The following is a 26,630-nucleotide window of genomic DNA, read 5'->3' as shown; positions in this document are numbered from 1 at the left end:
AGATCATGAGACAGATCATGTGACACTTAGATTGCACACAGGTGGACTTTATTTAACTAATTATGTGACTTCTGAAGGTAATTGGTTGCACCAGATCTTATTTAGGTGCTTCATAGCAAAGGGGGTGAATACATATGCACGCACCACTTTTACGTTATTTATTTTTTAGAATTTTATTAAATAAGTTATTGTTTTCATTTCATTTCACTTCACCGATTTTGACTATTTTGTGTATGTCCATTACATGAAATCCCCCCCCAAATAAATTTTAATTACAGGTTGTAATGTAACAAAATAGGAAAAACGCGAAGGGGGCTGAATACTTTTGCAAGGCAATGTAAATTCTGACTGGTTAGGGTTAATGTTCGGGATAGGGTTAAAACAGAAAAATAAAATTACAAAGCAAGTGCCTAGCTCTGGGATTGAACATGCAACGCTTGAAGCCGTAGCGCTTGGTTTAAGCCCATTCTCAACCCCATCCCCAATGCCCTAGCTCGTCCCGAGCCGACTAGATGGTAACAGGGAATCGCATTGCCCTTAGTGGATGGTTGGAAACTGTCATGTAAATACAATTCTACGCCATGCCATAATTTCACCATTCTAAATATGGCGGGACAGTGTATAATCCACTGGAGTTTGGGGTGCTTTTAGTGTGTTTTGATTATGATTTGATTAAACCAAATAATTGTCTCTGACTTTTAAATAACCCCAATTTTACTGTGTTGGTGATCGGCCATAAACTCTCATAAATGTCTTTACATACATGTCCTAACCTCACAGCCTACAGTTTATGGGTCTCAAACCTCATAACATATCTAATTAATGTGGCCTCTGGCTACTATTGTTGCTTTGAAAGTACTACGGCCAACATATCCATAATCATATAACATCATTACTTCAGTACTTGATCTACACAGTGCACTACAATGGCAATTAATCTACCACCACCACCCGGACAGTGAGAGCAGATGATTGGTGTATGGTGGTGACACGTTCGTTGTGTAAAGGATCGGACCAAGGCGCAGCGTGGTATGCGTACATGTTTAATTTATTCAATAAACACTTGACAAAATAACAAAAGCAACTGAACGTGAAGTTCTAAAGGCTAACAGCAACAAGCCGAAACAGAAACAGAAACAAGATCCCACAACATAGGTAGGCAAAATGGCTGCCTAAGTATGATCCCCAATCAGAGACAACGATCGACAGCTGCCTCTGATTGGGAACCACACCCGGCCAACATAGAAATAGATACACTAGAATGTATCCAAATCACACCCTGACCTAACCAAACCGAGAATACAGGTGATCTCTAAGGTCAGAATGGTGGATGAGGCATCGCCCTCTCACGTTCTCCGTTGCTATTACCAGGGCAAATAGCTGCATCTCATCTGTCTACCATCGAAATGTCTGGCTGACCTTTGCTCGTGCCCTGAAGTTATGCTTTCATATCCATCAGAAAAAATTATGAAGCCCATTTTCACAAGGACATTTCCAGATAGATATATTTTTACCTCCACCCCAGGGCTAAAGGGGAAAAGTCTGCTATGATATTCAGCCTAGGCGAAGAGTTGAAGACGTGGCCCCCGGGGGACCAGATTGCAGATGACAAAGTTACACGACTTAGAGTCAACCTCTGCTTCCTCCATTTTATCACGGTCTCTTGTGCTCCCTTTCCTATGGACTTGTCACATTCCTCCCCCATGTCAGGGACCCCATCTGGGGAAGTTCCTTCCTTCCCACCCTCCCCTCCCCTCTTCCAGCAGTAACCAGCGTGTGTGTGTGTGCATGTTAGCATAGGAGGTTTTTATCAGCAGATTGGCCCTTTGAAGCAAAGTAAGGCTGGGGGTGGAGGGAAAGGGAAAGATTTTTAAACCCAGGCAGCGATGACAAAAAGAGGGCTGCAGCTAGACACCACATCCCTGCTCTTCATCAAACACTCCTCTCTTTTCAGCCCCTCCAACGCGAAATCCATCAACTGTCTCAGAGGCGAGGAGGATGGTGGTACCAAACCCCATCTCTTTCTCCCTCCCTCCCTCCCTCCCTCCCTCCCTCCCTCCCCTCCTTCTCCCTCTCTCCTTTCTCTCTCTCAAAGCCAGGTTAACTGTATTAACCACATTTAAATAATAATTTCCTGGGCCAAGGCCCTCTATTGTTGTGACCATCTTTGTATTGCCTCCTTATGTGCCAACTCATATGCATTTGGCTCTGTAATCATCCTCTCCTCCAATCACTTCATCCCTCCACACTGTAGGGCACTAACCCAATTCCCCTTGTCCCTCTCCTCTTTTCCTCTGTTCATATCTCTCTCAACTCTACAAACAGGTGACAGACTTACATTTCTTTATTTTTTTCTCTACTGCATTCTGAGAACATTCTTTCTCGACTTTTTTCTGAGGTGTGGAAAGATAGTGGTGCTGGGTGAGAAAGTCGGGAGGGTTAGGCACATCCTACTCAGTCTTTGCGGTAGTGTATGTGCACTAGGACAAAGGTGGGAGGAGTCACAAGTTCCATACCTTGAGGAGACAAAATATTTGTTCTTGTAAGCTGCTAATCAAGGGTTTTACTCTCTTTTCAACTTTTTGTTTGATGTCTTGGCATATTTCAAGGATGCAAGGAAGTAGAATTTACCTTTATAATAAAACAAACCTTTACCAAAACTCCACACTCCAACCTTTACTGAAGTGAAACTCCAAACTCCACTTGATGTTGCCATAATCCAAACATCCCTTAGTGCTGTGCTTTTCTACTATTAATCTTGGTAAATGGTAACTAACCACCCTGGAACCTTCTATCTCTGAGGGGACTGATATGTTTTTTTACTGTATATCCTGTATAACTGCTATACTGTTCGATCACAGTCATTGAGCTTTTTCTATATGCAATAATACATTAACTTACCTGGTCCCTCAGTCTGTCAATCACATGAAGCAGTAGCCCCTCCTCTTTCCCCATCTCAGGCACAGTCAAGAGGAAGTCCACATCGTGCCCATACTCCTTCCCCCTGGGGACAGAAAGTGACTTAAGATTATTGTCACCAGTCAGCGCAAGCAAGAAATAATGAAATGAGAGTATATTTAGTCACACTGGATAACTGTTACACAGTAAGATGGCAGCCTGGCCATTAGGAGCAAGGAGTATATTAATGGAATTTGACTTTTTTTGTTATTCAAACAAGCAATTTGTCCTGTGTCATTAAGTTCAAAAGCTCCTTTTTGTTGCCTCAGCTGTCACCAGAGCCTTCCCTTTTAGAGAATCATCATTTTCTACATGGATTACTGTAATAAAGAACACTCGTACTGAGCATGGCTGCTCACACAATATATAGTCTCTCAATGTCAGCAGTAATGTTGGCAGTAAACAGATAGACAGACATAAGTGAATAGAACAAATAAAAAATGTAGGGCTATGTAATAGATGAATGGGTATATGTGTCGTGCTTCACTGACATGTACTGAAGCTTTGAGACGTATCAACCACAGATGTGCCATGGCCCTTGAATGTCAGATGAGCGGAGTGAAATGTGCTGATTCCTAGTAGGGCAACCTCAGAAAACTGTTTTTAGACCTAAAGGCCTGAAGACCTTATTCAACCAACCTATCAAATAAGAGATCTGGAGGTCTCAATTTTTCTGCAACGAATCTAATTGGAACCTGCTGCCCTGAGAGGATGATCCAAAGAGCGTATTAAGTGGAAAATGTCCAAATCATGGAAACCCACCCCCTCTACTAGTCTCTGGCTCAGATGGCATCAACAGCGAGTTGAACAAAGAGTACACTGATACAAAGAACCTAAGCTTTGCCTGTGACTGTTGGAGTTGGCCCTCAAAGGCTTATAGCGAAGTTATGCCTGATTGTCATCCTGTAGGTAGTGTATAGAGGAGCAGCATGCCCCCTCAGAACCTGGGCCTAGGTGGCTCTAGATAACCCTGCTGGTGTCAGCCCAGGGCACTGAGGCAAACCACAAGTTTCTTTAATTTCCTGATCGCCCCTCTTTGATCAACAAGCGCCCACAATTATACAGTCATAAGCGCCTATCTCATGGTTAACAACACATCAAAACAAGAACAAATTGGCCCCTGTGTCTTAAAGCGCCGGTCGCAGCATTTAGTTTGATCTCGTCCACCACCGCCATCGCCGCCATCTGAATGTTGGGAATGACAGAGCAGCAGGACATTGAAAAAAGAAAAAGGACAAACAGACTGTCTGAGGGAGAAGTCTGCAGCAAAAGGTCATTGTGTCTAATTCAGTGGGCAAGGAATGAGACAACAGCTATTTACAGCTCAACAAGGCATGCTAATGCCTCTCTAGCTCAGTTGTAGCACAGCAGGGAGGTCTACCTCGCAGACATAGACAGTATAGTATAGTATAGACACATGTTTAGTCTGAAGATAAGGTCACAGCTTTATTGTGATAGATTCAGGGCATTTTATGCTTTCAAAGCACTATGGCCAGTCTGATGCACAATTACACAATCACGGACAATATGTTGCGGAAGCCGATTGAAAAGCACTTCCATCTAACCACCAAGCAATATTATGATTTAAAACTAAGTCATCATGTGCCAAATTGTAAAGTTGGAGTAATTTGATGTGAATTGCCAAGGACTGAGACCTATCATTCTGAGTTCCACATTCTGATTCAATGAGAGACAGAAGCTGTGAGGTGAGAGAGCTAGTTAAGATTTGTAACCTTTTTGGAAACACACACATGTGCTGAATGGACACTACTTTCATGCAAATATGCCACAACACACTTCTGCCTAATACCAAGGCAGTGTGGTTAAGTAAATATCTGAGGTAGCCTCTGCTGTGCTAGCAAAATGCACTTGATTGCACCACATAAGTGTGTGTCTGTCACGCTCTGGCTCTGGGGACTCGTATATGTTGAGCCAGGGTGTGGATTTTCTATGTGTTATTTTCTATGTTTTGTTCTAGTTCGTGTATTTCTATGTTGGCCAGGGTGGTTCCCAATCAGAGGCAGCTGTAGCTTGTTGTCTCTGATTGGGGACCATACTTACGCAGCCTGTTTGGCACTGTTTATTGTGGGATCTTGTTCCGGAAGGTTTGTGTTCAACCCAGGACTTCACGTATCGTTTGTTTTGTTGTTTTTGTTTGTGTGTGTACTAGAAATAAAGAATGTACGCATATCACGCTGCGCCTTGGTCCGCTTCATCTAACAACGATCGTGACAGTGTCCTGAATAGCAAAACTGGAGGCCGGGGGAAAATCATCAGCATAAATTCAGTTTACCTCCAATCAAGTCTCAAACACCAAGGTTTTATCGAAGTGTGTACTCCAGAAGCTCATTTCAGCCTGGTCTCATAGACTAGTCGTAACATCGTAAACGTAAATCTATGACACTCAAATTAGTTTGATATGTTACGTTTGGTATGGTTACAGAAAACAGAAGGTTACTTAGGGCAAAAACAAAAGGAGGGTGTATAGGTGGGCATAAAACACATAGGTCTAGCAACCCAAAGGTTGTGTGTTTGAATCTCATCACGAACAACCTCAGCATTTTAGCTAATTTTTTTTTTTGGGGGGGGGGTAGATCAGCTTAATATTGCAGATATATTGTAACTTCCATCAATGTAATTGTCTGCATCACTTCCAATCCCCCATGTTTTTTATATATATATACTCCCCTTTATTACTTTTCAACCCCGCCATCCTTTCCCTACTTGGAGTAAATTAGTGAACAACAATGCCCAGGCCTCTACTTCCGGTCTATACTTACTATCTATACCTTATGGACACAGTTAATTTTACAATAATTATATTATATATATATATATATTTTTTTTTTTTTTGCTCCTGAACTTCTTCTACTCTCAACCTTCTACATCATTTTCATGATGTCCATCCGGTTTGCTTCTATATGCCATATCTTTCTAACTGTGCTCTTATCCAAAAGCTCCCAACATACAACCTATATACTTATTATGGACACAGTATGCTTACATTATTAGTTATCTTGTTATTATTTGTTATTTGTTATTAGTCCCATCCTTCAACTCCATTCAATACCTCCCATCTATCTCTTAACTCCATCCATATAGGATTTCTATTTGCCATATATATTTCAACCGTACTGTGATGTTTTACAAAAGTTCTGAACCTTTCTATTCTCATTGCTTCTACAGATTGTGAATTAAAAATAAACATTTTTGCTAAAAGTATTATTATATTATTGATCGATTGACTATGACTTTTCAGATCACCCAGTAATGCTATCTGCAAGGTTAGGTCCAGGTAAATATTGCAATCCTTTAGCCATTCCTGGACCTGTGTCCAAAAACAAGCTACAAATGGACAGTACCAAAACAAATGATCTAATGATTCTGTCTCTTCACAGCAAAATCTGCAGAACTGGGAAGATTGTATCCCCCATATAAATAACATTCTATTGGTAGTAAGAATTTTATATAATAATTTAAATTGAAAGATTAAAATGTATGAATCCGGTGTTGTTTTGCGTGTCAGTTCATAAACACTATGCCATGGGATCGGTACGGCAAAAATCTCTTCCCAACTATTTTGCAATCTATATGGGACGGCTGTCAATCCTTTGGTCCTTAAGTGAAACTGATATACTTTTTTATTTATCACAGTTTTCCTTAACCAATTATGTTCTTTAATGCAAGGCCGACAGACAAGTTCCTTACTTTCTCCCCCTTCCACTTTCCTCTTCCACTTTTGCGGTAAGGTTGCAATTATTTGGTTGTAATTTTGGGTAGCATTTTAGCTAATTACCAACTTTGAAACTACTTACTACTTTTTGTAGCTACTTTGCAACTAGTAACACTTCCCCTAACCCTAATCTTAAAACCCCTTGAACTAACTCCTAACCCTAACCTTAACCCTAACCTTAGCCCTAACTGTAAGCTCGGCCCTAATGTACGGTATGTGCTCTCTGTCACCTCCGGCCAAATGGCAAATGGCCCAAAACAATGCCTAAGGGTCAGTACACCCTTCCCCCCTCTGAGGGGCCAAAAAGTATCTCTCTCTGTACAGTATCCAGAGAACTGACTATTGAATGTGTAATAGAATAATATTATAGTATCCATGTCTGGTATCTATCTATCTGAAACATGTCCTCTGAGTAGAACTCTGATGCCATCTACACTGAGTATAACAAACATTAGGAACACCTTCCTAATATTGAGTTGCACTCCCCCTTTTGTCCTCAGTACAGCCTCAATTTCATCGGGGTATGGACTCTACAAGGTGTCAAAATGGTTCCACAGGGATGCTGGCCCATGTTAACTCCAATGCTTCCCACAGTTGTGTTAAGTCGACGGGATGTCCTTTGGGTAGTGGACCATTCTTGATACACACGGTAAACTGTTGAGTGTGAAAACAGCATTGCAGTTCTTCACACAAACTGGTGCGCCTGGCACCTACTACCATACCCTTTTCAAAGGCACTTAAATATTCTGTCTTGCCCATTCACCCTCTGAATTGCACACATATACAATTCATGTCTCAATTGTCTCAAAGCTTAACAATCCTTCTTTAGCCCATCTCCTCCCCTTCATCTACACTGATTGAAGTGGATTTAACAAGTGACATCAATAAGGGATCATAGCTTTCACATGTATTCACCTGGTCAGTCTATGTCATGGAAAGAGCAGGTGTCCTTAATGTTTTGTATACTCAGTGTATATGGATGTATGATCTCTGTGGTAACTTCTATCTGTGAATATGACATTAAAAAAGGGCTTTTAATTGTCCTATCCTGAATTATTTACATTGGTCTCATCCCTCACACGAGAAAAAAGTGGCAATAGTACTGTTTGTCCATCTTGAGGCGCCATAGACAGTATTGTGGAGTAACTACAATGTTGTTGATCCATCCTCAGTTTTCTTCTATCACAGCCATTAAACTCTGCAACTGTTTAAAGTCACTGTTGGCCTCATGGTGAAATCCCTGAGCAGAGTCCTTCCTCTCTGGCAACTGAGTTAGGAAGGACACCTGTCTCTTTGTAGTGACTGGGTGTATTGATACACCAGTGTAATTAATAACTTCACCATGCTCAAAGGGATATTCAATGTCTGCTTTATTTGTACCCATCTACCAATAGGTGCCCTTCTTTGCAATGGCATTGGAAAACCTCCCTGGTCTTTGTGGTTGAATCTGTGTCTGAAATTCACTGCTGGACTGAGGGTCCTTACAGATAATTGTATATGTGGGGTACAGAGATTAGGTAATTAAAAATAATGTTAAACACTATTATTATACACAGAGTGAGTCCATGCAACGTATTATGTGACTTGTTAAGCACATTTTTACTCCTGATCTTATTTAGGCTTGCCTTAACAAAGGGATACTTTGAATACTTTTTGACTCAAGACATTTCAGCTTTCACTTTTTATGAAAAAAATCAAAAACATAATTGCACTTTGACATTCAGGGGTGTAGTGTGTTGGCCACTGACCAAAAATCTAAATTTATCAATTTTAAATTCAGACTGTAACACAACAAAATGTGGGAAAAGTCAAGAGGTGTGAAGCGTTCCTTGTTAACATGAATAGCAAGTTTTAACTGACAACGAGATCATTGGAGTTTTAACCGACAACGAGATCATTGGAGTTTTAACCGACAACGAGATCTTTGGACAAACCGTAGTGTTTTTTGTAAATGTGGGTGTTTATTATGCTGTGGTTGTCTTGGTTGCGCATAGGACAGGTTTAAACTTTAGCGATTACAATGTATAAACATCCTCTCTATGCATGGTGTGAGCGGGTAATTAAAAAATCATCCCGCAAACCCTTTGATAAATATTTTTTATATTTAGTTCAAGCATCTACTCCAACTCAATGGTACGGCTCTAAAAGTATGCTTATATGACTTCTTGAAAATAAAGACTAATGGACGTATTAAAGGCTGTACCCAGAAACCATGGCTGTGTTCAAGTTCTCAACAGTTGCTGAGACAGCTACATCTACTACTGTGGGCTGTATACCTGATGTGTAGTTACATACAGCTTATAACACTAATGCATTAGGAAAAACTGTAAATTATTGATAATTTCTGTGCAGAACATATAAAATATACATGGATATTTACAAGTAGATGAATAATAGAGTTGTCGGCTGTTTTGCTGTTTTAAAAAAATAAGTTAGCTATAGTATGGCAGCTAGAGAACCTACAGCTGTTTCCTGATTATTTTAATGTGTTGTTTCTTGATTCTTTTAATGTCATTAACAGCTCCTATATTCTTGAGAATCTTGGGGAACAGTTTTGTTGGCTAAGATGATACACCTGAACATAGTGGGTGAGTCCACATACTTTCACTACCCTTAAGGGTAGGCATAATTGCATCTAGCAATACGTTATTTCCCAAAATTCATCACAAAATCGGCAAAGGATTTAAGTTATGACTTATCATCAAAAACGTTCTTAGGATGCCAGAGAGAACTCTACAAAACACTATAAATAATTCAAATACTTCCTATACGATTCCACAATTCAGAGAAAGTTGCAGTTCAATGGAGCAAGTTCAGCTAATGCATTTTTTAAGTGAAAATGTCATGGCTGTGATAACATCACTGCAAATAAAAACAGCACCTTATTGACACCTCAGTCTGTTCACACTCTGAAGTGGCAGAGACATCTTTTCTCGATCTATTTTTAATCCTCCCAACAAACCGCTTTAAGCCTTGTTACCCGCCTTCCACAGCTGTCCTCTCCATAAGGCGAACGTCACAAGCATCAAATCACTAACATCAACAAATCCTCACACACTTCTCCAACTGAAGTGGCAGGAAGGCTATGAGCTATAGAGTGTGCAGGAACGCAGGGCCTCAGAAAGTTTGAATGGCAAATTATTATTCTCCATGCTTAGTGGAGATTTTCTTTTAGGCAGAGGCTGCGTTTCCGAAGGTAACCGCCCCCGTTCCACCCCCGTCACGCCCCCTGGAAGCCTCTTCCCCAGAACAAAAAAAATCGGTATCATATTCTGTGCATGTATTTCTTTACCTCTACTTAACGCACACATTTGTGACTTGTTTCAGGAAACTAGGCATATGTCGCACGTTACTACTTCACAGGAGTGCCATTTGAAAGTAAACCTTTATTTTTTATTAAAATGGTTTTTTTGGCAGAAATGCCTTCTGGAACATATGAACTTTCATGTGCCTTAATAACAAACTTGTATTCCATCCATAAATACAAATACAATTGTTAAATTACGAGTTGGTTTAGCCACGGAAAAAGACAGGAAACTTCCCGCTAGCAATGATTGGCTGAAATAATGGATGGGCTGGACATGCCGGGAGATGAGTCTGGATTGGTCTGCCATGTAGCATTACTATCCCATTGTTCGTCAACTGCAATGTATGATATACCATTTTCTAGCTCGGAGTCCCTACTTTTATCCTATGTAAAAAACACAATTTCAAATGTTTTTTTGTTTTTTTTGGGGGGAGGTTAGGGGGGTAGATCAGCTTAATATTGCAGATAGATTGTAACTTTCATCAATGTAATTGTCTGCATCACTTCCAATCCCCATGTTTTATATATATATATATATATATATATATATATTTTCACATACACATATATATATATATATATATATATATATATATATATATATATATATACATATACATATACACAAACACATATACACACATACACATACATACATACATACATACATACTTACATACATACATACATACATATATATACATATCCTTTAAAAATATATATATATATATTCCCCTTTATTACTTTCCAACCCCACCACCTTAAAGTAAACTAGTGAACAACAATGCACAGGCCTCTACTTCCATCTTATACCTACTATCTACATTTTATGGACACAGTCAATTTTACAATAATTATATTTTGTTTGTTTTTTCTCCTGAACTTCCTCTACTCTCAACCTCTCCGATCATTTTCATGATGTCCATCCGGTTTGCTTCTATATGCCATATCTTTCTAACTGTGCTCTTTCCCAAAAGCTCCCAACATACAACCTATATACTTATTATGGACACAGTATGCTTACATTATTAGTTATCTTGTTATTATTTGTTGTTAGTTGTTATTAGTCCCATCCATCAATTCCATTCAACACCTCCCATCTATCTTTTAACACCATCCATATAGGATTTCTATTTGCCATATATATTTTAACTGTACTGTGATGTCTTACAAAAGTTCTGAACCTTTCTATTCTCATTGTTTCTACAGATTGTGAATTGAAAATATTTTTCTTTGCTAAAAGTATTATTATGTTATTGATCGATTGACTATGACTTTTCAGATCACCCAGTAATGCTATCTGCAAGGTTAGCTCCAGGTAAATATTGCAATCCTTTATCCATTCCTGGACCTGTATCCAAAAACAAGCTACAAATGGACAGTACCAAAACAAATGATCTAATGATTCTGTCTCTTCGCCGCAAAATCTGCAGAGCTGAGAAGATTGTATCCCCCATATAAATAACATTCTATTGGTAGCAAGATTTTTATATAACAATTTAAATTGAAAGATTCTACATTTTGAATCCGGTGTCGTTTTGCGTATCAGTTCATAAGCACTATGCCATGGGATCGGTACGTCAAAAATCTCTTCCCAACTATTTTGCAATCAATATGGGACGGCTGTCAATCCTTTGGTCCTTAAATGAAACTGATATACTTTTTTATTTATCACAGTTTTCCTTAACCAATTATGTTCTTTAATGCAAGGCCGACAGACAAGTTCCTTACTTTCTCCCCCTTCCACTTTCCTCTTCCATTTTTGCGGTAAGTCTGCAATTATTTGGTTATAATTTTGGGTAGAGCAGACATTTCCATATGTTTTTGTTAGCTGCTGTCACGTTCGTTTAATGACGGGTCAGACCAAGGTGCAGCGTGATATATGTACATGTTTATTAACTTATAAACACAACGACAAAACAACAACCGAAACGAAACGTGAAGTCCAAGGTAGAACACACAATCATACCTTACCAGGAACAAGATCCCACAACTCAACAGTGCCAATAGGCTGCCTAAGTATGATCCCCAATCAGAGACAACGAGCGACAGCTGCCTCTGATTGGGAACCACACCGGCCAACATAGAACTATACATACTAGATCAAAACATAGAAAACACAAAAATATACACACCCTGACTCAACATATGCGAGTTCCACTGGCTTGGTGCGAGAAGCAGGAACAGGCCGGGACGGTCTGTGGAGGCGGACTGGAGGTCTGGAGCAGAGAGCTGGCACCACCCGTCCTGGCTGAATGCCTACTTCCGCACAGTATGTGTGAGGCATCAGCACAGGACGCACTGGGCAGTGCACGCACACTGGCGATACAGTTCGTAGAACTGGCGCAGGATATGCGGGACCGAGGAGGCGTACTGGAGACCAGGAGCGTTGAGCCGGCACACCCCGTCCTGGCTGGATGCCCATCTTCGCACGGCACGTGCGTGGTGCAAGCACAGGACGTACAGGACTGTGCCGGCGCACTGGCGACACAGTACGTAGCTCCGCATAACACAGAGCCTGCCCAGTCATACGCTTCCTCGCGTGAGTACGGGGAGTTGGCTCTGCTCTAACACTAGGCTCCGCCAACCACCCCGTGTTCCCCCCCAAAAAAAATTATTGGGACTGCTTCTCTGGCTTCCTCCTCGACCGGCCTCCGACGTGTTGCCGTTGCACCTCTCCTGCCTGGGCATCTACCTTAGCCCATGGTCCTCTCCCCGCAAATATCTCTTCCCATGACCACAAATTGCCCACCTGTGACATGGCTATTCGCTCCGCCTGGGCACACTGCTTGGTCCTCGTTTGGTGGGATCTTCTGTCACGTTCGTTTAATGACGGGTCAGACCAAGGCGCAGCGTGATATACGTACATGTTTATTAACTTATAAACACAATGACAAAACAATAACCGAAACGAAACGTGAAGTCCAAGGTAGAACACACAATCATACCTTACCAGGAACAAGATCCCACAACTCAACAGTGCCAATAGGCTGCCTAAGTATGAACCCCAATTAGAGACAACGAGCGACAGCTGCCTCTGATTGGGAACCACACAGGCCAACATAGAACTATACATACTAGATCAAAACATAGAAAACACAAAGAATATACACACCCTGACTCAACATATACGAGTCCCCTGAGTCAGGGCGTGACAGCTGCATGTGCGACATAACTCCACCAGTCCTGCCGATGATATCATTTACAAAGATTATACCTTTTTTAAACATTTTGTCAAAAAAAAAAGTTTTGTCAATTAGAATATTTGAGTTTAACCACAATATTTGTTGCATTATTGATTCTGTTGTTTCTGGAGGATTAAATTGAAATTGCAACCAACTTTCTATGGCTTGTTTTAGAAATAGTGATATTTGGGAGATTATTTCCTTTTCAAATAACTGAAAGTGAGTGGTTGTAATCTGAATAAAGGGAAAAAGGCCATTCTTAAACATTGGGTGAGACAATCTTTCTAATTTGCTAGAGAACCAGTTTGGATTTAAGTATAACTTTTGTATGACTGAAGCTTTTAGTGATAGGTCTAATGCTTTAATATTTAATAATTTCTGTCCTCCGAATTCCTATTAATTATATAAATAGGCCTATTTAATTTTGTCTGGCTTGCCGTTCCAAATAAAATAGAATATTTTTTTCTCAATAATTTAAAACACGCTAGGCGTAGGCAAGACCATAAGCAAATAGGTAAACTGGGATAATACTAAAGAGTTGATCAGGGTGATTTTTCCACAAATTGACAGGTATTTACCTTTCCATGGTAGCAAGATCTTATCTATTTTTGCTAACTTTCTATTCAAATGTATTGAAGTGAGATCATTTATTTCCTTTGGGATATGTATTCCGAGTATATCCACATCACCATCAGACCATTTTATTGGTAAACTACATGGTAATGTAAAATTGTATTTTTTAGTACATTTGTCACTATTTGGTTGTAATCCAGAGAGGTTAGAAAATGTATCTAGATCCTCTATGAGGCTGTGCAGGGATTCTAGTTGTGGATTTAAAAGAAAACATGAATCATCAGCGTACAATGACACCTTTGTTTTTAAGCCCTGGATTTCTAATCCCCTGATATTATTGTTGGATCGGATTTCAATAGCTAACATATCAATGGCCATAATAAATAGATATGCCGAAAGTGGACAACTGTCACGGTCGTTGAAGGACGGGTCAGACCAAGGCGCAGCGTGAAATGCATCCATGTTTATTAAAACGAATAAACATACAAAACAACAACAGGTAACGGAACAAGACGTCGGAAGGCTATACACACACAAGCCAAACTCACCGAGCACAAAACAAGATCCCACAACAAAGGCAGGAAAACTGGCTGCCTAAGTATGATCCCCAATCAGAGACAACGAGCGACAGCTGCCTCTGATTGGGAACCACACCCGGCCAAACATAGAAATACAAACATAGAATCAACACACACATGATATTCACACCCTGACCAAACTAACTAGAGTTCTATAGGTCAGGGCGTGACAACAATCTTGTTTTACTCCTCTTGACAGTTTAATAATTTCAGAGAAGTAGTCATTATTTACTATTTTACACCTAGGGTTACTATACATAATATGAACCCATTTTATAAGAGATTCTCCAAAATTGAAATGCTCCAGGCATTTATATATAAAGCCCAGTCGTACTTTATCAAATGCCTTTTCGAAGTCTGCTATGAATAGCAGGCCTGGTTTCCCAGATTTTCCATAGTGTTCTATTGTTTCCAATACTTGCCTTATATTATCTCCAATGTATCTTCCATGTAAAAAACCTGTCTGATTAGAATGAAAAATATTCGACAATACCTTTTTATTTCTATGAGCTATACATTTTGCTAGAATTTTTGCATTACAACACTGAAGTGTAAGGGGCCTCCAATTTTTTTTATGGACTGGATCTTTATATTTTCCACTTGTATCCTGTTTCAGTAATAATGAGATCAAACCTTCTTCTTGAGTGTCAGATAATCTACCATTTACATAGGAGTGGTTAAAACATGCTAATAACGGTCCTCTTAGTATATCAAAAAAGGTTTGGTATACCTCGACTGGTATGCCATCCAACCCAGGAGTTTTCCCGGACTTAAAGTCTTTAATTGCATCCAGAAGTTCCTCCTCTGTAATTTCACCTTCACATGAGTCTTTCTGTTTGGCTGTTAATTTTACATTATCAATAGAATAAAATCTCTACAATTAGCTTCAGTTAGAGGAGATGGAGGCGACTGAAACGAAAACACATGCTTAAAGTACTTTGTTTCCTCCTTAAAAATATCATTTGGTGAATCATGGGTTACTCCGTCAATTGTAACCAGTGTCATTAAATTATTTTTTGGTAGCATTCCTATGTTGAAGATTAAAAAAGAATTTGGTGCATTTTTCCCCAAATTCCATCCAGTTTGCTTTATTTTTATAATATATTACACTTGATCTTTCTTGAATAAGTTTCTCCATTTCTTTTTGCTTTTCCTCTAATTTATTCTGAGCCTCTATGTTACAGTTTTTATTGCCATCTATCTGTTCCATTAGACTTTCTATTTCCTTTGTTAGTATAAACTCTTTTGACCTAAATTGCTTTTGTTTACGAGATGAGTACTGAATTGCATGGCCTCTAAAGGCACATTTAAAGGTGTCCCATACAATAAGGGGATTTGCGGTACCTATGTTATGTCAGAAAAAGTCAGTTATAAATTCCTTTGTCCTAGTTAAAAATGAATTATCATCCAATAGGCTTTGATTAGATTTCCAATATCGTCGCCCACGTGGAAATTCAGTCAGAGTAATGTACAGTGGGGAAAAAAAGTATTTAGTCAGCCACCAATTGTGCAAGTTCTCCCACTTAAAAAGATGAGAGAGGCCTGTAATTTTCATCATAGGTACACGTCAACTATGACAGACAAATTGAGAAAAGAAAATCCAGAAAATCACATTGTAGGATTTTTAATGAATTTATTTGCAAATTATGGTGGAAAATAAGTATTTGGTCACCTACAAACAAGCAAGATTTCTGGCTCTCACAGACCTGTAACTTCTTCTTTGAGAGGCTCCTCTGTCCTCCACTCGTTACCTGTATTAATGGCACCTGTTTGAACTTGTTATCAGTATAAAAGACACCTGTCCACAACCTCAAACAGTCACACTCCAAACTCCACTATGGCCAAGACCAAAGAGCTGTCAAAGGACACCAGAAACAAAATTGTAGACCTGCACCAGGCTGGGAAGACTGAATCTGCAATAGGTAAGCAGCTTGGTTTGAAGAAATCAACTGTGGGAGCAATTATTAGGAAATGGAAGACATACAAGACCACTGATAATCTCCCTCGATCTGGGGCTCCACGCAAGATCTCACCCCGTGGGGTCAAAATGATAACAAGAACGGTGAGCAAAAATCCCAGAACCACACAGGGGGACCTAGTGAATGACCTGCAGAGAGCTGGGACCAAAGTAACAAAGCCTACCATCAGTAACACACTACGCCGCCAGGGACTCAAATCCTGCAGTGCTAGACGTGTCCCCCCTGCTTAAGCCAGTACATGTCCAGGCCCGTCTGAAGTTTGCTAGAGTGCATCCAGAAGAGGATTGGGAGAATGTCATATGGTCAGATGAAACCAAATAGAACTTTTTGGTAAAAACTCAACTCGTCGTGTTTGGAGGACAAAGAATGCTGAGTTGCATCCAAAGAACACCATACCTACTGTGAAGCATGGGAGTGAAAACATCATACTTTGGGGCTGTTTATCTGCAAAGGGACCAGGACGACTGATCCGTGTAAAGGAAAGAATGAATGGGGCCATGTATCGTGAGATTTTGAGTGAAAACCTCCTTCCATCAGCAAGGGCATTGAAGATGAAACGTGGCTGGGTCTTTCAGCATGACAATGATCCCAAACACACCGCCCGGGCAACGAAGGAGTGGCTTCGTAAGAAGCATTTCAAGGTCCTGAGTCTCCAGATCTCAACCCCATAGAAAATCTTTGGAGGGAGTTGAAAGTCCGTGTTGCCCAGCGACAGCCCCAAAACATCACTGCTCTAGAGGAGATCTGCATGGAGGAATGGGCCAAAATACCAGCAACAGTGTGTGAAAACATTGTGAAGACTTACAGAAAACGTTTGACCTGTGTCATTGCCAACAAAGGGTATATAACAAAGTACTGAGAAACTTTTATTATTGACCAAATACTTATTTTCCACCATAATTTGAAAATAAATTCATTAAAAATCCTACAATGTGATTTTCTGGATTTTTTTTCTCTCATTTTGTCTGTCATAGTTGACGTGTACCTATGATGAAAATTACAGGCCTCTCTCATCTTTTTAAGTGGGAGAACTTGCACAATTGGTGGCTGACTAAATACTTTTTTTCCCCACTGTATATGCCAATTATATGATGGTCCGACCGCATTCTGTCCCCTATCAACACTATTGTAACTTTTGGTACCAACGAGAATGAGATAAGAAAGAAGTCAAGACGACTAGCTTGATTGAGTCTCCGCCATGTATATCTCACTAGATCAGGATATTTAAGCCTCCATATATCTACTAGTTCTAATGTATCCATGACATTCACAATTTCCTTAAGAGCATGTGGGTGATTGTTTGTGGTGTGATTTATTTTACGGTCCATTGAGCTATTTAAAAGAGTATTATAATCCCCCACCAAAATAATATTGTCTTGAATTGCTTGCAGGGTTGATAATTTATTATATATATTGTCAAAGAAGTGTGGATCATCATTATTTGGTCCGTAAAGGTTAATGAGCCATATCTGTTTATGGTCCAATAACATATTTAAAATAATCCATCTACCTTCCGTATCTATTTGGACAATTTGCACATTCGGATCGAAATTACTATTAATTAATATCATCACCCCTTTTGAATTTCTTTGCCCATGGGAGAAGTATATTTCGCCCCCCCCATTCCTTTTTCCACGCAACTTCATCTAGAATTGTTGAATGAGTTTCCTGTAAACAATAGATATTGTATTCCTTCTCTTTGAGCCATGTAAATATTGTTCTTCTTTTGTTATTATCAGCTAAGCCATTACAATTATAACTGGCTATACTTATTTCACCATACACCATAATGAGATACAAGTTTCAAGTCTATTTATCATTATATATGTTTGTAAATTTACCAATAAAAAATACCGTATTGATTGAGTGTCCATATAGCTGTACCGTGATATTTGCATTGCTACTAAGTAACCCTTCAATTGTTCTCCACTAATTCCCCCTTTAAAGCCCCTCCCCATCCCAAGTTGAGACGTCATCTCAGTGATCGGCATCCCACCCACGTCCCTCCGGATCCCTAGGGCCCCGAGAGGCCAGGACCCATCCATCGACAACAGGACACAGTGCCACCCACAAAACAGAAGCAGATTAAACGCCAAAAGCATTTCCAATGCTGTCACCTCTCTCTCTCTCTATATATAACTATTAAAAAATATATATCTATTCAAATATCCTTCATATCTTATTTTCCATAATTATCGATTAATATGCCTAACAATGTCGGCAGTTCATGCGCAGGATCTCAACATACAACCCGGATTGCCATTATATTACATTTAATTTATTGACAAGCAATTATTATCCTAGCAAATAATTACCGCGGTCCATCCCCCCCCCCTAACCCTAACCCTAACCCTAACCCCCCCCCAACATCCAATTTCAAATGTTGCTACATAAGACCGAATTAAGAACAAGTTAGACGTTAAGTTCAAGAAGAAGAAGAAAGTTATTACTTTAAGTAAATAGTCATGAACGTAATACAGTTAAGTTTTCTAAACTTGGTAAATTCCGAGGCAAACTAAATAGATACACTTTGAGTACACATCAGTAGAGAATAATTGTGTTATTGACCGAGTGTGACAGAAGTGTGACAGAATGTATTGTCGACATAGAAGTCTTCTGTAATAGATGTTACTACAATTTATGTAATTAAAGATATTATAGTGCGTTAAGTGAGGTGGAATGGTAGATTTCCATGTGACTTAATGGACTTGGGGGGCCCACCAATGTACCTACAGTTAAGACAATACACCTCTTATGCAGGAATGTTGTATAATACTATGTATCCTGTGTGAATGCTGTTGTAGTCCGAAAAGAGATGTGGAAGTACTCTTGTGTAATGTAACTGTATGCTTGTCAGTATTTGCTACTTACCGGATTGTTTGTTAATCTTCAGATTGTTATTCTGGGACTGAAGCTTAAAAATATGTTTTGCCAACATTGTATTTTTTTAGTGGGGGAAACTAATGTAAAGACATTTGTTATTATAAGAAGCTAAAATGTTGAGTCAAATTCCTGTAAAATTAATCTATTGGAATATTCTGTTAATTAATTTTGAAAGCACTGTTTCCTGTTGAGATGAATTGCATTGGAAATTATACACTGTCTCTTTAAAAAAAGAACATCAAATTGAGAATGACCTCATGCAAGAGGTCAATCAGTTCCATGATTGCTATCATAGAAAACCTACACTACTAAATATATTTTTTTTGTAATTGAACCAAGCCTTATATAAATTTGCCAAAACGAAGATGGACTGGAGTTAACAGTCATTTCAAGGGTGCAACATTTACATAGCAGGTTATGATCATTAACGTGGCTGGTTAGGAGAACCAACGCAGCAGGTTAGGTGTATTAATGTAGGAGGTTAAGAAAATTAGGTTAAGGTTAGGGAAATTGTTAGGGTTAGGCTTAGCGCCAATGATACAGTTGTCAACAACTGTTGTCCCCAACGTGACTACTAGATAGAGCTGTTGTAGGCCTAGCTACTCCCTCTAGCCACAATGGTAGAAAGATAAACAAACCATCTGGCAACAAATCATCAGTAACGTTATCATAACACCTGTACGGGCAACTTGTATCAACAATTCACTATCAGAAAATGGTTTGTGTGGTAATCATTTATTTATTTATTTATTGTTTTATTCACATGTTTTCAAGCACTGGTGACAAATCATGCATTCCGATTCTTGCATAGATTGTAATGGCACATATGATGTGTGTAAAATACTTTTTTTAAGGTTGTACGGATAATGATGAGGTAATGCTAAGCTATTTTCCGGCTATGTGTGGAGCCATGTTTGTTGACATCATTCAATGCATTCTGGGTGTCACGTAAACGTCTGTCAGACCAAAGATGTTATAGAAAAAAAAGTGAAGGGATGGTTCACTCGTCTTTTGCGTAAACTTCCGGAAGTGAATGATGAGAAGTGAATGATGGTAGACGACACACCCACTTCGACTTTAACATGCATACTGCAAACAGACCCAACTCATCTTGTCACCTCTTCTTATCTTTGGTTGACACAGAAAAAAAAACATGGTGGCGCGCACAAACTCTATCCACTGTGGGATTACTTTAGACTTTTAGAAAGTGTTTTACTCAGTTACTTGAGTAATGAATTGTAAATAGTAATTGCTATTAGCTAATTCATATTATGGTTTCTATCAGCTGAGAGTTGGCTAAATATGACCAGTGGTGGAAAAAGTACCCAATTGTCATACTTGAGTAAACGTAAAGATACCTTAATAGAAAATGACTCAAGTAAAAGGGAAGTCTCCCAGTAAAATCCTACTTCAGTAAAAGTGTAAAAGTATTTGGTTTTAAATATACTTAAGTATCAAAAGTAAATGTAATTGATAATACATACTTAAGTATCAAAGTAAAAGTAAAAGTAGAAATCATTTCCAATTTCTTATATTAAGCAACCCAGACGGCACCATTTTCTTGTTTTTAAAATGTACGGATAGCCAGGGGCATGCTCCAACACTCACACTGTTTAGATCAGAGGCAGTAGGGATGACCAGGGATGTTCTCTTGATAAGTGTGTGAATTAGACAATTTTCCTGTCCTGCTAAGCATTCAAAATGTAACGAGTACTTTTGGCTGTCAGGTAAAATGTATGGAGTAAAAAGTACACTATTTTCTTTAGGAATGTAGTGAAGTAAAAGTAAAAGTTGTCAAAAATATAAATGGTAAGGTAAAGTACAGATACCCCAGAAAACTACTTAAGTAGGACTTTCAGGTATTTTTACTTACGTACTTTACACCACTGAATATGACCGCTTGTGTTAGCTCACTATTTACTCAGTTGGCGCTAGGACTAATGTAGCCTACATTTTCCGATTTGGATGAGAATTATAATAATATAATAATAATAATATAATATGCCATTTAGCAGACGCTTTTATCCAAAGCGACTTACAGTCATGCGTGCATACATTTTTTGTGTATGGGTGGTCCCGGGGATCAAACCCACTACCTTGGCTCTACCAGCTGAGCTACAGAGGACCACAATTATGTTATGCTGTTGCTACTTCTGTGAATGTCTGAACGTTGCATCCAAAAATAAATTGCTCACATTGAGGACATAACCTTGTAAATACTGTATGTTGAACATTTTTCTATGAATAAATTGTCGCCAGCTCAAAAGCTGACTGTTGCGTCAATCGTAACTAGATGTTCTAATGAAGTGTTCTAATCACACCGGTTTGAGCGTACACAGCAGGGACCACTGTAGAATGATCACACCTGTGTGTTCATACGCGTTAAAAGGTCTAGACAAAACCTCCAGGGGACCATAACACAACGGCCCAAGAACGTTCAGGTGACCATGGCACAACATCCCAAGAACATCCTAAAAACGTCCCCAAGTCATACCGGGAACTAAAAATAGGTCCCCCAGAGAATGTTTCCTTGGGACCATCATGCGACGTCCTAAGGACTAGTAAAATGAAAGTCCTGAGAACATCCTAAAAAGGTCCTGACATGGTCCTCAGTGATGTCCTGGGAACTTACAGGGAACTAGACAAATGTCCCCCAGAGAATTTTCCCTTGGGACCATCACACAATGTTCTTAGAACGTTTCCAGAAGATCAACCACACTGAAGTGGAGAGGTTCTTGGCACACAGGCCTTTCTGTGACTAAAATGTTAATCGATTCAGTATGCTTGTGTGGCTGCCCAGAGCGTTACAAATAACTATACTTCCACAATTTACTTTTGAGGGAAGGTTCCACAGTAAGATGACTGGAATCTTTTCAGAAATGACCTAGGGGAGTGGGGAGTGTGACTTTCCTAAAAAGTAGAAAAATTAAGAAATCAAAGAAAGATTTAAATAAAAAAAGAAATCACCAAGTGTGTCTCTCTTTCCACCGATTTTAACTACAGTGTATGTAGGACATACTGTATTTGAGCGTCCGAGAGAGAGAAAGGGAGAGAGAGAGAGAGTGGGAGATAGAGAGAGAAAGAGAGAGATGGTTGGGGGATGACGACAGAGAACAAGGAAATATAAGTGTTACAGACTGTTGGCTAAGCAGCAGCAGGCCTGTCATTCCCATAGAGAAGAGAAGCGCACGTCCTTGCGGCAGACTGCTCTTGCATTATTTAACCACACACCGGTTACGGCAATTTTTTACACCACCATAGAGACCAGTGCTCCGAGCTCACTGAAGCACACTGTGCCACACATAAATGGAGAACAAAGGAAACTGACATAGAGAGCCCCTCTTTGTAGCCGCCTAGACAGCCTTTTAAGTGAATGTAGCCTTTCTTTATGAACGCTGTAATGTCATGTGAGTGTACATGTGAGTGTAATTACTGTAGGCTACCATATATGCTTGATGCTTCTGTACACCCTCTTGCGTGGCAGGAACTAAATAACCATGTCTGTCATACAGTATGTAGAATGAACTAATTGTGCATAGCAGATATTGGAGTTGTAAATCAAGGCAGATTGGACTGTCCAATTTAATCTCTATTACTTTTTCACAAGCACATGCATACACATGCATCCTAGACTCTAGGGAATCCCCACTCTGTAATGTGTGTGTGTGTGTGTGTGCATGCATGCGAGCTTGTGAAAAAGTGAGAGACAATAAATTGAACAAATAGAGGGTCATGGGCACACTCATGGTTTGTGTTATTCTTAAAAAATTAAAATGGGCTAAATAATATTACAAATAAAGTGAATTAATATTCCAAGTGTAATTTGATTCCGGCAATCGTGGGGTTATATTCATCAAGCAACAAGAAACTAAGAAGACTATTGCATACTGTACAGACAGTGTTGTATTTCAAATTCTACAAACACTAAAATACATCTACACTGACAAGCTGAGACAAGAGTTGTACTGTACCTGCGAAAGCCACCTGTCAGAGCCAGTACAGCATCGGGTGCGATCCAGTGGACCGTCTCTTCGATGATGCATCCAAGAGCTTCGGCCTCGGCTTTACTGACAGCCTTGGAGATGTCACTATAATACAGGAAACCTGAGGGGAAAATATAAAAATCGGTCTGTCTGAAGTGGGAAATAGCTGCAATAGAATTGTGGAGTATGTACAGTATATTAATTTACCTGTAATTTTGGAAACATTCAAGAATTTTGTGCATTTTCATGACATGTAAAATATGTAATAAAATAATAATAATAAATATGAACTAGAATCACAAAGCTGTTAAATATTCTCCTGGGTATAACCCATCAACTTAGTGAATACTGTTGCTGTTTAATATTAAGTTATCAGCATTTAATATATTTTATGTTTTAAACGTGCTGACGTAAAGCTACATGAAACTTATCATGCTGCATGACACACTAATGTGCAAATTAAATGTTTCATACATGGGGAATGCATTTAGCACTACACACCTAAGTGCTAAAGCTCTCTAAACCCTACAAAGATTGAGAATATAACCTAATTGATGTTCAAGGACTAAAAGGTATCACTCTAAATTCATGTGACAATAACAAATATGGTATTTTCTCTCACCTGACTTGCCCTCGCCTTCTCTACTCGCCTACCCTTTCCTCTCTACCTTTCTCCTCCACTCTCGCGAGTTGACAATCGAGGATGTTTCATAATATATACAGTGGGGAGAACAAGTATTTGATACACTGCCGATTTTGCAGGTTTTCCTACTTACAAAGCATGTAGAGGTCTGTCATTTTTATCATAGGTACACTTCAACTGTGAGAGACGGAATCTAAAACTGTCAGTAGGTGCTGTAGGTGGGTGTGGTGTGGAATCAGGCGCAGGACGCAGAAGATAAGTCCAACAAAGACTTTTAGTAGAGCACACACAAAAACACAATCCAACAGCCCGGAGGCGAGAAAATGCGCACACAGGCGTAAACAAAAAGGACGCACTAAACATGTGCGAAAATCCTCTCCTAAATACAAAGGAGGCAAGCTACAAATAGCGCACCGAAAAGGGTAGCGCACCAACACGACATAGGAAACACTCACACACAACACCTGACAAACACAACGAGAACTTATAGGACACTAATGACACTAAACGACAACAGGTGTACAATTCCAGACAAGACCAAACGAACATAGAAACATACAACGGTGGCAGCTAGTATTCCGGAGACGACGAACGCCGAAGCCTGCCCGAGCAAGGAAGAGAGGCAGCCTCGGCCGAAACCGTGACAGTACCCCCCCCTTGACGCGCGGCTCCAGACGTGCGCCGACTCCGGCCTCGGGGACGACCAGGAGGACGCGGAGCAGGGCGCGTCGGGTGACTACGATGGAATTCCGTCAGGAGAGACGGGTCCAAAATGTCTCCCCTCGGCACCCAGCACCGTTCCTCCGGGCCGTACCCCTCCCACTCCACCAGATATTGGAGACCCCCCATCCGACGTCTCGAATCCAAGACTGGACCAAGCAGCAAGTCCAGGAGCCAGCGCCTGAGAGATCTCTAGCGGATCTCCTTCGCCTCCTCGACTGGGTCAAGCCATGTGAGGAAGAGAGGGGCCTGACGTGGAGGCAGAAGGGCGAAAGGCTGGCGAGAAGCATGGAGACCTGATCCACGGGTAGGAGTGAAGCCCATAAAATTTTTAGGGGGGGGCTAACGCCGTGGACGACGGGGCAGCAGGAGGCCGCCAGGTTACGGGAGTCACTGGTCACCAGGGGGAAGGAGGATGTAGAGGCACGGCGAGAGGTACTGGCGTGTGTTGCCAGTCCGGTCCGGCCTGTTCCTGATCCCCACGTAGGGCCAGTGGTGTGTGTTCCCAGTACGGTCCGGCCTGTTCCTGCCACTCGCACCAAGTCTACGGTGCGTGTCGCCAGCTCGGCACGGCCTGTTCCTGCTCCCCGCACCAAGTCAGTGGTGCGTTTCGTCAGCCCTGTCCGGCCCGTTCCTGCTCCCCGCACCAAGTCAGTGGTGCGCGTCGTCAGCCCGGTCCGGCCCATTCCTGCTCCCCGCACCAAGTCAGTGGTGCGTTTCGTCAGCCCAGCTCGGCCCGTTCCTGCTCCCGCACCAAGTCGGTGGTGCGCCCGTCAACCGGCACTGCCCGTTCCCTGCTCCCCGCACCAAGTCAGTGGTGCGCTTCGTCAGCCCGGTCCGGCCCGCTCCTGCTCCCCGCACCAAGTCAGTGGTGCGTTTCGTCAGCCCGGCTCGGCCCGCTCCTGCTCCCCACACCAAGCCAGTGGTGTGCATCGTCAGTCCGGCACGGCCCGTGCCTGTTCCACCGGTGGCTGGTCCGGCACCGGTCAGATGCTTCACGCCGGAGCTAGAGCAATCCGCTCCACCAGTGTGCAGTCCAGCTCCGGCCAGCGGGGCCAGACCGGACCAGGGGTACTTTGGGGGGTTGGAGAGGGAGCGGGGATCAGGCCCGAGCCGGATCCGCCGCCTAAGCGGAGTGCCCACCCGGTCCCTCCCCTGTGGTATTTGGTGGGCGCGGTCGGAGTCCGCGCCTTTAGGGGGGGGTACTGTCACGCCCTGGCTCTGGGGACTCTAATATGTTGAGCCAGGGTGTGTAAAGTCTATGTGTTTTGTTCTAGGTTTCACTTTCTAGTATTGTTGTTCTATGTTGGCCAGTGTGGTTCTCAATCAGAGGCAACGTGATTCAGCTGTTGCTTGTTGTCTCTGATTGAGAACCATACTTTAGCAGCCTGTTTCCCCACAGAGTTTGTGGGATCTTGTTTCTAGTCTGTTGTGTTAGACCGTGAACTGTCACGTTTTCGTTTTGTTGGTTTTGATCGTGTCTCTAATAAAGAGTATGTTTGCCTGCAACGCTGCGCCTTGGTCCTCATCTCTGTTCGACGATCGTGACAAAAACAAAAATCCAGAAAATTGCATTGTATGATTTTTAAGTAATTAATTTGCATTTTATTGCATGACATAAGTATTTGATAAATCAGAAAAGCAGAACTTAATATTTGGTACAGAAACCTTTGTTTGCAATTACAGTGATCATATGTTTCCTGTAGGTCTTGACCAGGTTTGCACACACTGCAGCAGGGATTTTGGCCCACTCCTCCATACAGACCTTCTCCAGATCCTTCAGGTTTCGGGGCTGTCGCTGGGCAGTACGGACATTTAGCTCCCTCCAAAGATGTTCTATTGAGTTCAGGTCTGGAGACTGGCTAGGCCACTCCAGGACCTTGAGATGCTTCTTACGGAGCCACTCCTTAGTTGCCCTGGCTGTGTGTTTCAGGTCAATGCCATGATGGAAGACCCAGCCACGACCCATCTTCAATGCTCTTACTGAGGGAAGGAGGTTGTTGGCCAAGATCTCGCGACACATGGCCCCATCCATCCTCCCCTCAATACGGTGCAGTCGTCCTGTCCCCTTTGCAGAAAAGCATCCCC

At 41.0% G+C, this 26,630-nt stretch overlaps 1 protein-coding gene across 2 annotated transcripts in view; it reads right to left on the bottom strand.

Moving 5' to 3' along the window:
* The window catches only part of LOC121569188 (DNA nucleotidylexotransferase), a 221,706-nt gene that overhangs the window by 96,183 nt on the left and 98,893 nt on the right, over positions 1-26,630 (bottom strand). For both annotated transcript variants that reach the window (XM_041879938.2, XM_041879949.2), the window contains exons 7-8: positions 23,168-23,300; positions 2,902-3,004 (exon numbers count right to left, since the gene is read on the bottom strand). In XM_041879938.2, the coding sequence (XP_041735872.1) occupies positions 2,902-3,004; positions 23,168-23,300 (236 nt within the window). The remainder of the gene's footprint in view (positions 1-2,901; positions 3,005-23,167; positions 23,301-26,630) is intronic.

The sequence above is a fragment of the Coregonus clupeaformis genome, chromosome 1, assembly GCF_020615455.1.
Source record: "Coregonus clupeaformis isolate EN_2021a chromosome 1, ASM2061545v1, whole genome shotgun sequence".
Lineage (NCBI taxonomy): Eukaryota > Metazoa > Chordata > Actinopteri > Salmoniformes > Salmonidae > Coregonus > Coregonus clupeaformis.
Note: the sequence above shows the minus strand (reverse complement) of the source record. Positions and strands in the feature narration are given on the sequence as shown.